We start from the raw sequence: 12,188 nt of genomic DNA on the forward strand, positions 1-12,188 counted from the left end.
TATATGCAGATCGTTTTAAAACTCAAATAGAATTTAAAGGCTCACAGCTTATCGGTCCACTGCTCCATCCTTCTCCCAGGAATCTCCCTGCCCAGAGCAATCACCTTCAACAGTCTTAGATGTTTCTTCTGGCTTTTATTTCTGTATTTCTCAATAACATATATATACATATATATATATGTTCTCAACAACATATATATATTGTTCCATCTCAACTTTGAAAATTTAGATTATTGTCTTTCCAAATTAGAGGATAAGTATTCAACTCCTTATATCCTTCCTCAATAATCCCTCTATTTGGTTAAATCAATATTCAGAGATTGACTATATGAGTACAGAAATCTACTTCACAGTTATGCTATATAATATGCTTTGATTGGATTTCCTTTCTTGAAAAATTTGCCTTTCATTAGTTTCATAGGAATCTCTTAGGAATTTCTAGGCATCAAAATCCTCCAATAGAACTATACTCAAGAAATCATTTTTGTTGTTGTTGTTTTGTTTTGTTTTTGTTTGGGGGGGCTGTTTTGTTTTTGTTTTGCTACTGAATATATGGACTTCAGGAGGATCTGAACCCCTGATCCTCCCATTCCGACTTAAGCCAGCTGATGTCTAGTTCTGCTGCACAGCTATATCCTAAGAGCAAATAAGCTTTACAATAAGCTATTTGTAAATAAGCAATAAGCTTTACAATAGCTAATCACTCAACAGGATATAACATTTGATCTATTAGCTTTGGCTTTTTTTTTTAAATAAATGATGGTTGTTTGTGTAGGAGACTGAGTACCATATTTCCAAAATTAGAGATATTAATAAATAGTAAAAGAAAAGTTTCATCTTAGCATATATATAAAAAAGCGATTGCAAATTTGGAAAGATGATTCGGAAGCCGAAAGAGTGCAAGGTATTATAGCTTTCACACGGGCCATCCACACAGCTCTCAGTAATATTCCTGTTTTCTGAGATACTTACCACATTGCTCCTACCTGAAATAGTGCCCCCTAGAAGCCATGCTTCTTTTATGTGATCCTGACACTCCTGGCCTTAATGTATTGGCTCAGACATAGCCACCCTAACAAAACTGAGTCAGTTAGAATATCCTTCTTGAATTGTAACCACAAAGTAGCTAATAAGTCTCTCTGTATTGCTAGAATGGTAATGAGGTAGACACTTAACCACGCAGAGAGGGAGAGACCAGCAGAGTGTGTCCTTCTACAAAGAGAGAGAGAAAGAGAGAGAGAGAGAGAGAGAGAGAGAGAGAGAGAGAGAATGAATATCAATATGGGAATGAATGATTGAATTAATGGATATATATCAGTGTGAGATTTCTAGTTCCTGAGTCCTGACTGCATTGTTCCATATCAGGTTTTATGGGACAGCCAGTGATAATATAGCCCCCAATTATGTTGAAGCTGGTTCAAATTATTTTCTGATACTTACATCTCACAAAGAATGAACTGTTCATCAATTCCATCCTGTCCCTTTGGATTTACTTGTCTCACTGGCCAATGTGAAAGGAAAGATATGGTTCCATTCCCCTAATCTGGACTCCTTGTCCTGTAAAACAGGATTTCCATCCTACCTATTTCTGGCAGGCAAATCTCCCTTTTGCTTGGCACCATGTTCTTTTTCACAGGCTCAGAAAACTCAGAACTGATTGGGTAGACAGAACCTTAGCACAGCTGTTAAATGACTAAAACATGTATATTTATCATGACATGATACTGGCTTTATTATGAAGCAAGTATATTGTTTTGGTTAGATCATGTAGAGGCAAGGAGAAAGCCATGGATAGGGTCCATCTTTCTCCCAGTTGGCAAACACGTAAAAAGAAAGGTACAGTGGGACTAAACAGTAGCCTATTTTACTAATGTGATGTCATTAAAAAATAATTCTAGATGCTCCTTCGTGATGCCAGAACATGTAGCCCATTTAGTAAAAATATTTGGTCAGCTTTATTCAGAAAATCAGTTCATTGTCTGAATATTTGGCATGGTATGGATAATTAAGTCAAGTTTTCCTTTCTCTGGGAAGCAAAATTTGTTCTTGCTTTTATTAGTTTAGATTATTTTTCAGTTATTAGAAGGAGATTTACTTCTAGTTGAGAAATTAAATATAAGTAACTCTCAATTATAAAATGTCTGATTGGCTGGGATTCTTCTAAAGGGTCATCCCAAATATAGATAGCAACACAGATACACTGAATAATCTTGAACACATTAAATAGTTACATCTGTGTTTGATGATAATATAAACACATCAGTGTTGTTGCAAGTAAATTTTTTAGATGTTACAACCCCAAAATAAAGAGGAATCATCCAATATGGGATAATGAAAGGAGAGTCATTGTGCACTGAAAAGGCAACACATTTCTCTCTTACCTGGTCGACACTGATTACACCTTCTTCCTTGACGATTAGGCAAACACAGGCACTGGCCACTGATTGGGTCGCAAGTGGTCCCAGGTAATGTCCCCAAGGAGTCACACTCACACATCTGGCAGCCTTGAAAATTGCCACTGGTCAAATTGTACCTGTGAGGCTCACACTGATTACAGTGAAGACCTGTTACTCCTAATTTGCAAGGACATTGTCCTGTTGATTTGTCACACAGCAGAGAGCCATTTACTGTCCCAGTCTTATCACAGTTACAAGGCAGACAGAGGAAAGAATTATTTTGCTGGAGGAAGAAGTATCCTTCCAAACATTCATTGCACTGCCTCCCTCCAACCCTGGGCTTACACAGGCACTGCCCTGTCTTAGCATCACACACAGTTCCAGGGAGGGATCCGGCCAGGTCACAGTCACAGGCCTTACAACTGGGGATGTCCAACCCGTAAAAGTGTTCTCTGCAGGTGTCACACTGAAGTCCTCTGGCTTCTTTCTTGCATTCACACTGCCCAGAAAGAGGATCACAGAGCTTGTGCACTGAGCCGTGGAGGTTACACTGGCAGGGCTCACATCCATCATCGTTATAATTTCGGAGAAATTTAAATCCAAAATTGCAATGATCACATCTAAGCCCTGAGGAGAGAATTTGTTTAAAAGAGTGAAAATGATGCTATTTGAGCTTTCAAGGCAAACAATGCTGCTGCCAACATTTAATGCAGACACAAAATGTTGAGTGTTGCCTCACAGGTAATGCCATAGAGGCCCGGTCGTACATTCGAAATACAGTAACAATACTTACTTTGGCAGTAATATACAACTTTATTTCTGTAACATGATTTATGAAATTTTATGACCTAACACAAAGAGAAATGCTTCCTGCAAATGTTGCTTCTCTTACATATACTGGAGATCCTTTTTAACAAATATTAAAATTTTTATTTTTAATTATTTTAACAAAATGCTCACGTAAAAGTATGGTAGACTGAAACATAATTTCAAAGCTACTCAGAATAATTACTTATTACATTAGTGACTTCCCTAAAAATCAGATGTTCCTACAATATTTAATAAAATGCTAAGCTGATAGCTACTTTGTGTAATAGTATATATACTTTGGACATCACACCTTTAAATAATTAATATAAATAAAACTTATCCAGAGCAATTTTTATTTCAATGCTTTCATATGCCCCTATATTTTATTATTTTCAATTAATATAAATTATGCTCTCCTTGGCTCATAAAGCAATCACATCGCTTGTCATATTGTGTGATTCAGAACATTCCTCTTTAAACACTAAGTAAATTTTGCTGTTATGTTACTTCTATTTAAAGGAGTATTACATATATACATTTCACAAACAGAGAAGAATGTTTTATCATCTAAATCTAAATCTTTGACAATTTAGGTTAGTTTCAGGAAGAACATTAGAAGGAAAAAGAATAAAACAAAAATGTTTGAATAGCAAAGGTTGAGATGCAAAATACTTCCTTTAGATAGTTTTCACATCCCCGTGAGTTTAAATAACTGACTACGTGGGGTTGAATCAATTGAAACATTTATTTCAAGCTACAATCGCAATAAAAAAAAATTAGTCCTAAAACAGCAGTCAAAAACACACTCAGGAACTCATATTTAGAAAAGCATTTCTTAAACTGGAAGGAAATGCATAATAGATATGTATATATATGGATAAAAATTCAAGAACTCCAATGGAAGGCAAGTTCTTTAACAGTGATGAATGACTCACCTAAGGCATATCATTTAATTTCAATAAGGAAAATAAAAAAGGACCACTATTGCTGCAAATTTTAAAAATAACTGTATTGTTAACAAGAATTATGACTCATTTTGAACTATTAAAATTGGTCTACATGGATTCATATCATATCAGTTTTAAAAATATGCGCAGTGCTTATTTGAATATGCCATACATATTCCTGACAGGCAATCTATTCCTAACGATACTCAGGAAGGCCTACAGGGCATCACATTCGGTGTTAACAAGTACAGGCAAGTTAGCCCACTTGGCATTTAATTCACATTCTTCTCCCTTTTTATTCTAGATGAATGACCTACTTTAATAAAATTATTGGTGCTAATGTATTTTACTGGTGATAGAATCATTAGTAAGATTTAACAGATTTGTTAACTCTAACAGTTTGCTTTCCAAAGCATATACAACATACACCGGTATTTTCTGCTTTTCTTCATATTAACAAGGTAAAATTGAATAAGGACATTTGCTAATCCCATTAAAAAAAGAAACATACATACATATACACACATATAAACACATATCAAGTTCATGTTTTTATCAAAAATTCTGCATGTGTAGAAATAACTCCAGAAATAAAATATCAAAATCATGATTTAATCTTCAAAAATACATACACTTTCCTACGGAAAACTATCTGGATCAATAAAATAAGATGTGGCAGGGAGGTCATAACACATTCCAAGTAAATAGAAAATTTTGATTTTTCCTTCCTTCATTCAGCTCTGGAATCTAACCATCACAGGAAAGATTCCACTGTTATAAAAAAATAAATAAATAAAATAAAAGGTTCATTGTCTTTAAAGGTCTTTCCTTAAATGTTGTTTTCAGATCATGAATCTAAAACACATATTATATCATATTAAAGAACAAAGGATGACACATGGATTGAATTCGAAGGTACTGGAATTCACTTGGCGTCACAGATAGCACTTATAAAATGATAGGCTTTTCTTTAGAAGTTACCTATTCTTTTCTTTCCAAAAAGTTAGTTTTTGTATGGCTGAAATGCAGAAGGGCAAGTTATGTAAATAATTTTGATGTAATCTTTCTTTAAAACAGAAATTTTAGGGGCGCCTGGGTGGCACAGTCGGTTAAGCGTCCGACTTCAGCCAGGTCACGATCTCGCGGTCCGTGAGTTCGAGCCCCGCATGAGGCTCTGGGCTGATGGCTCAGAGCCTGGAGCCTGTTTCCGATTCTGAGTCTCCCTCTCTCTCTGCTCCTCCCCCGTTCATGCTCTGTCTCTCTCTGTCCCAAAAATAAATAAACGTTGAAAAAAAAAATTAAAAAAAAAAAATAAAACAGAAATTTTGTGTCTTATCATTAACCATGTCTATATTTTTTAATTAAATTAAAATGAAATGATTGTCTGGCTGAATTGTGTAAAATGAGGTATGTATCACTACCTATCTAAAAGATAAATGATTAGCTTTTGAGTTACAGCACAGAAAGGAAAATGTTATCCAGAATATGTTCATCTGTATGTGTATATGTATGTATGCATTGCGTGTGTGAGTGTGTGTGTGTGTGTGTGTGTGTGTGTGTGTGTGTGTGTCTCCCAGGCATGTTTTTATTATTATAAGGCTCAGGTTAGTGTTAGGAAAACCACGAAAGACTTGGTGTCTTGAGTGACAATAGAAAGGTAAAGGTCTTTTTTAAACTTCCTATATGAACCAACACATATTCAGTTAAAATACAAGACTCACTTCATCAGGAAACTTTCCTCTCATAATATTCTCATATATCAACATTTCAAAGTGCATTATGTACATAGTGCATTTTGGGCACTTGATAAATTTTGTCCTTATGTGGCTATGGTTCCCCTCAAAAATGCTGGATGTAATAAATTGCTATAATCAAATCTAATTTCTGAAAAATACCTGTGGGAGTAACAAACAAAAAAGCACGTCTTGTATAAAAAAATGATAAATAACACCGAAGGTAGCTGTTTATTATAATCAGCTTGGCACTGAATTACAAAATTAAAATTATGTGGCCCTTTATAACTAACCCTACCAATATACATGATCTGTGGAATTATGTTGACTTATTTTGCATTTCATAGGAACAGTTCAAAGAAATATAATAGAAAAAAATGGAAAGATTTATCACAAAGGACCCTGTAGCACAGAATATTTTGAAAAAATCCATTTATTTTGGTCTATTAAGAAAACTAGCATGGAAATGATTTGCTTAGAACTCATTAAGTGTAAAACATTTTGAAAAAGCGCTAATTTTCTAAAAGAAACATCTATGCAGTAAGCAAATTATATTTTTCTATGACTTATTAGTATGGGACCATGTGAACTAATGCATCTACAGAATAAAGAAACTTCTAAAAGGTTGATTAAACTAAGCTTCAAGCTGTAGTTTGATAGAATTATTAATTTAATCATTTTTAGACAGTTAATTTCATCCAAATTGTTTTTTTTTCCCCAGCCTGCCTTGAACAAGGAAACTTGCTTTACTCTTCAGTTAAGAAATCAAATAGAGAATTTTATCCCAGATGGTAATAGAGATGTGACTGTAAACTTTTGCATTACACATACCAATAACATTTGCTTTGCACTTGCACTGGCCTGAATTTTGGTGACAGGTAATATCTCCATCCACTGTCCCAGAGGTATTACAGTTACAGGGACTGCAGCCATCAGGATCCAACTCTTGTAGATTGTAGAATCCATTCTGGCACTGATTGCACTGTCTGCCAGACACACGTCTCTTACAATTACACTGGCCTCCCATCTAGAGAAGATACAACATTTTGTAGAATGATGAACATATCTATTTTTAGATAATTTGCTCATTAGGTACAAGACAGGGAGGGAGGAAGGAAAAAAAAAAAACTTTAAACAGACAAGAAGGTAATAAGGTACGTTTCCTCCTGACACAAAACATGGGAAGCTTCGGCAGGGTGAATATATAGAACTGAATGAAAATAACCCCCAAGAAAGTCAGTAGTATGTGACTAAAAGGGAAATGTGGAATTAAGCACTAAGTACCACATAAAGAAATCAAAATATAGTCATGGGGAGACTGAAAATAGAAAAGAGCCAGCAGTTAATTTGGTCTCACAATTTTACCTCTCATCTACTAGTTCCCCCTCATCTACTGTCTCGTTGACCCAAACTTGCTTGATACATGCCAGGTGCTTAAACTAAGAGCAGATCTTTCTATAATTTATCATCCCATCAGGGTTTCAACAGTGTTTAAAATAAAGTTTTTTGTTAATATAACCATGTGTGCCTACTGATATTGACCCTGATAACTTTTTTTTAAAAATACAATTCTGTTTTTAGGAACATTTAAGCATATTTATGGCTCATTTGTAACATGACTTAGCTACATTAAGTATATTTAGCTGATTTATATTGTTATAAAAAATGCAAAAATAGTTATTTGTTTCAGAGTAATATCAAGTAAATAACAACTGAAAAAAAAGTATTTTTCTTCTTCAAGCTGCTGTTTGAGAATGAAATGCACAAAAGGTATAATGCTTATCTACTATATACATAACTAATAGCATGTTGTTTAAAGAAAGATAAATAGAGCCTAAACTTTCCCTGAGAGAACATATCCATATAAAATGTGAAATTAATATGAGAAATTTAAAAATAACTTAAAGACTTGAAAAAGAGATGCCAATGTAGACATCAAATCAAATCTCTTATAAAGTCACTGGCATTTCTACTGGTTTTCTTTCAAATGAACTGAATCTATCTTTCCACATTTGGAGACTGGGTTATCACATAGGGAAGTAACCAACGTGTAGACAGGCATGATTTCATTTACCTTTAATCTCAAGTACACTAAAAATGATCAGGTTGGGGGTCACCTGGATGTGTCAGTGGGGTAAGCATCTAACTCTTGATTTTAGTTCAGGTCATGATCTCATGGTTTGTGGGATCGAGCCCCACATCTGGCTCTGCACTGACAACTGCAGAGCCTTCTTGGTATTCTCTCTCTCTCTCTCTCTCTCTCTCTCTCTCTCTCTGCCCCTCCCTTGCATGTGCATGCATGCCCTCTCTGTCTCTCAAAATAAATAAATACACATTTAAAAAAAGATATCAGGTTGGGATTCACATGTAAAAATGTAGAGAAGCGTTTTTAAATTAAAGAATTTAAAGAAATCTATCCCTGCTCCATTCTTCCTCATGTGAGATACGGGGACTCACTGGACTCATTCTGTAAAGATAAAAGAATTGATATATAAATGTTTAATACTCTGAAAAACAGAGGTTGATACATGTACCAGGTGTAGTTGTAGATAATGATGAACTTCAATATCAAAGATGCATATAGATCCAGAAAGATATGCAAAACCATGAATTATTACTTTGTACCCATGTTCCCCACCCCACTCTCACCCAGCCCCATGGAATCCAGACAGTTACTCAAGACAGAGATTTTATGTGGCCTGCAAAAGTAAGTGGCCTTTAATGGTGAATATGTGTTATATATAACCATGAAAATCTAACAGTCCTTTGATTACACACTTTCCTGCAAATAAGATAATACAATTGTACTCCCATTTCCTTAAAAGTTTGTATAATACATATAAATTATATCTTCTTTAAGTGTGCTATGTGGTGAAAATGTGGTTTCAAAGTAAGTGATAAAGGCTTTATGAAAAGTTTTCACCTTAATCAGTTTCTCAAAATTCATCTGAAAATACAAATATACTTCTGTACAACTGAGTTTCATTTATATGTTGGCACATAAATCTACTCATCCTCCAAGACCAATTCCTGTCCACCAAGAAGTAGAAAGACAGAAGGGTGTGTTTCTCTCTTTGTAAATACACTTCGCTTCTGCACTGCAAAGGAAACAATCAACAAAACTAAAAGGCAACCGATAGAATGGGAAAAGATATTTGCAAATGACATATCAGACAAAGGGCTAGTATCCAAAATCTATAAAGAACTCACCAAACTCCACACCCGAAAAACAAATAATCCAGTGAAGAAATGGGCAGAAGACATGAATAGACACCTCTCTAAAGAAGACATCCAGATGGCCAACAGGCACATGAAAAGATGCTCAACATCACTCCTCATCAGGAAAATCCAAATCAAAGCCACACTGAGATATCACCTCATGCCAGTCAGAGTGGCTAAAATGAACAAATCAGGAGACTCTAGATGCTGGAGAGGTTGTGGAGAAATGGGAACCCTCTTGCACTGTTGGTGGGAATGTAAACTGGTGCAGCCACTCTGGAAACAGTGTGGAGGTTCCTCAAAAAATTAAAAATAGGTCTACTCTATGACCCAGCAATAGCACTGCTAGTAATTTACCCAAGGGATAAAGGGGTGCTGATGCATTGGGGAACTTGTACCCCAATGTTTATAGCAGGACTTTCAACAATAGCCAAATTATGGAAAGAGCCAAATTATGGAAAGACATTTCCAAATTATGGAAATGTCCATCAACTGATGAATGGATAAAGAAATTGTGGTTTATATACACACTGGAATACTATGTGGCAATGAGAAAGAATGAAATATGGCCTTTTGTAGCAACATGGATGGAACTGGAGAGTGTTATGCTAAGTGAAATAAGTCATACCGAGAAAGACAGATATCATATGTTTTCACTCTTATGTGGATCCTGAGAAACTTAACAGAAGACCATGGGGGAGGGGGAGGGGGGGAAAAAGTTAGAGAGGGAGGGAGCCAAACCATAAGAGACTTAAAAACTGAGAATAAACTGAGGGTTGATGGGGGTGGGAGGGAGGGGAGGGTGGGTGATGGGAACTGAGGAGGGCACCTGTTGGGATGAGCACTGGGTGTAGTATAGAAACCAATTTGACAATAAATTTCATATTAAGAAATAAAATAAAATAAAAAATAAAAATACACTTCCAAAAAGTCAGATTCAACACTTTTATGTTTCCATTCTCTTTGGTTGAATACTTCTACACTAACCCAGTTAAATATTACAACCCTGAAAAGTCGTGGGGATGAAAGGTACAGCGTAGGGAATAGAGTCATGGTATTGAAATAGTGTTGTGTGTTGACAGATGGTAACTACATTTGTGGGGAGTGCAGTGCAACATAGAGAGTTGTCAAATCACTATGCTGTACACCTTAAACTAATTTAACATTGTATGTCAACTATACATTAGTAAAAATCAATAAGAAAGTAAGGAAAATACACTCCTGTAATTGTTATCTCCAGAAAGATAGGTAAAATTTATATGCACTTAAAAATATAGAAAACAAAAAGCCTTAAGAAAGAAGCAATCTGTTACGGAAAGAGCTTTTGAATATTAAAAATACAACAGGCAAAATAAAAATCTCAATAAGAAGATTGGAAGAGAAAGTGGAGAAAATTATTCAGAAAGAATAATAACAATAGAGACGAAAAACAAAATAAAAATGGAACATTTCCAGAAAGCAAAAAAATAGAAAAAAAATAAGGGAGAAAATTAGAATACAAAGTAAACATTTTTGCAGACATGAGATGACAGTTTAAAAGGACTCAACCAGGGGGACGCCTCGGTGGCTTGGTCAGATAAACATCCAACTCTTCTTTTTTAAAGTTAGTTTTATTTATTTTGAAAGAGAAACAGAGTGTGCAAACAAGGGAGGGGCAGAGAGAGAATCCAAAGCAGGCTCCACATTGTCAGCACAGAACCCAACACAGGGCTTGATCTCAGAACCCTTGATCTCACGAACCATGAAATCATGACCTGAACTGAAATTAAGAGTCTAGCGCTCAACCAACTAAGCCACCCAGATGTACCCCTTTGGACTCCTGATTTAGGCTCAATTTATGGCCTCACGGTTCCCGAGTTTGAGCCCCTCATCTGGCTTCATGCTGACAGGATGGAGCCTGCTTGGGATTCTCTTTCATTCCTCTCACTGTCCTTCCTCCACTCTCTCTGTCTCAAAATAAATAAACTTAAAAAAAAAAAAAAAACAGGGCTCAGAATGTGCTGGCAAAATTAATGGTAGGGGGAGGGAAGGACAACATTTGGTAAAATCCCACAAAGCATTCAAACAAAAGGCACAAAAACATCTAGAGAACAACAAATCCAACATGAAAGAAATATAGAATATCAGTGAAGTGTTCTACAGTGTTATAGTAATCCAGAACACTAAATCTTAACTTCCAAATTATGAGTGAAATTATTTTCCAGTCTACATTTCATTACCAGGTCAAACTATCAGTTATCAGTGAAGAAAGAATCACAATACTTTTCATATATGGAAGGATTTAAAAAATATAACTTCCTGTCTCGGGAATTTCATGGAGGACATGACACCAGCAGATTAAAAACAAAAATTAAACAAACAGGGCCACGTGGCTCAGTAGGTTGAACATCCAATTCAGCTCAGGTCAGGATCTCACAGTTCGTGAGTTCAAGCCCCATGTAGGACCCTGTGCTGATAGCTCAGAGCTTGGAGCCTGCTTCAGATTCTGAGTCTCCCTCTCTCTCTCCCCCTCCCCCATTCATGCTCTCTCTCTTTCAAAAACAAACACTAGATTTTTTTTTTTAAGTAAACAAACCATAGCAACAACAATTCAAGCATGGGATAAAGGGGATGAAGATTCAGAAGTATGTGGAAAGTGTCAGGCTAATGGCTGGGCAGGAGACAGAGAGGGCCATTGGTCCAGACTATATCCAAAGGATGGAACCCTCTGAGAAGGTGGGGCCATACAGATGTACTCATTATACTTGGACATATTAAAAAATAAAAGACTTATAGATATGCATGTTGCAAAGATGTCAGCATTTGGGGGAGAAATTAGGGACAGACTACATAGAAAGCTAAACATATATAAGGAAAGGAGTTATTCAATCTTTAAATTATTAAATTATTAAATCTTTACTAAGGTATTAAATATAGTCAGGATAAAAGATTATGAACATTTTTGAAGACAGAGTCAACATGATTTGCTGACAAATTATATATAACTGCTAAGAGAAAGAGAATTCAAAAAATGATAACCATGGGTCTTACCATGAACAATTCGAAAGACAGAGTTGCTGTTAGCTAAGATGGGAAAGGCTGTG

At 35.6% G+C, this 12,188-nt stretch overlaps 1 protein-coding gene across 5 annotated transcripts in view; it reads right to left on the minus strand.

Annotated features, from left to right (window-relative positions):
- USH2A (usherin) overlaps positions 1–12,188 on the minus strand; it is a 751,068-nt gene that overhangs the window by 590,900 nt on the left and 147,980 nt on the right. For all 5 annotated transcript variants that reach the window (XM_040461001.1, XM_040461002.1, XM_040461003.1 and 2 more), the window contains exons 12-13: positions 6,718–6,913; positions 2,382–3,023 (exon numbers count right to left, since the gene is read on the minus strand). In XM_040461001.1, coding sequence (XP_040316935.1) covers positions 2,382–3,023; positions 6,718–6,913 — 838 coding nt within the window. The remainder of the gene's footprint in view (positions 1–2,381; positions 3,024–6,717; positions 6,914–12,188) is intronic.

Source organism: Herpailurus yagouaroundi, unplaced genomic scaffold (assembly GCF_014898765.1).
Source record: "Herpailurus yagouaroundi ecotype Mexico unplaced genomic scaffold, PumYag 253, whole genome shotgun sequence".
In the NCBI taxonomy this organism is placed as follows: Eukaryota; Metazoa; Chordata; class Mammalia; order Carnivora; family Felidae; genus Herpailurus; species Herpailurus yagouaroundi.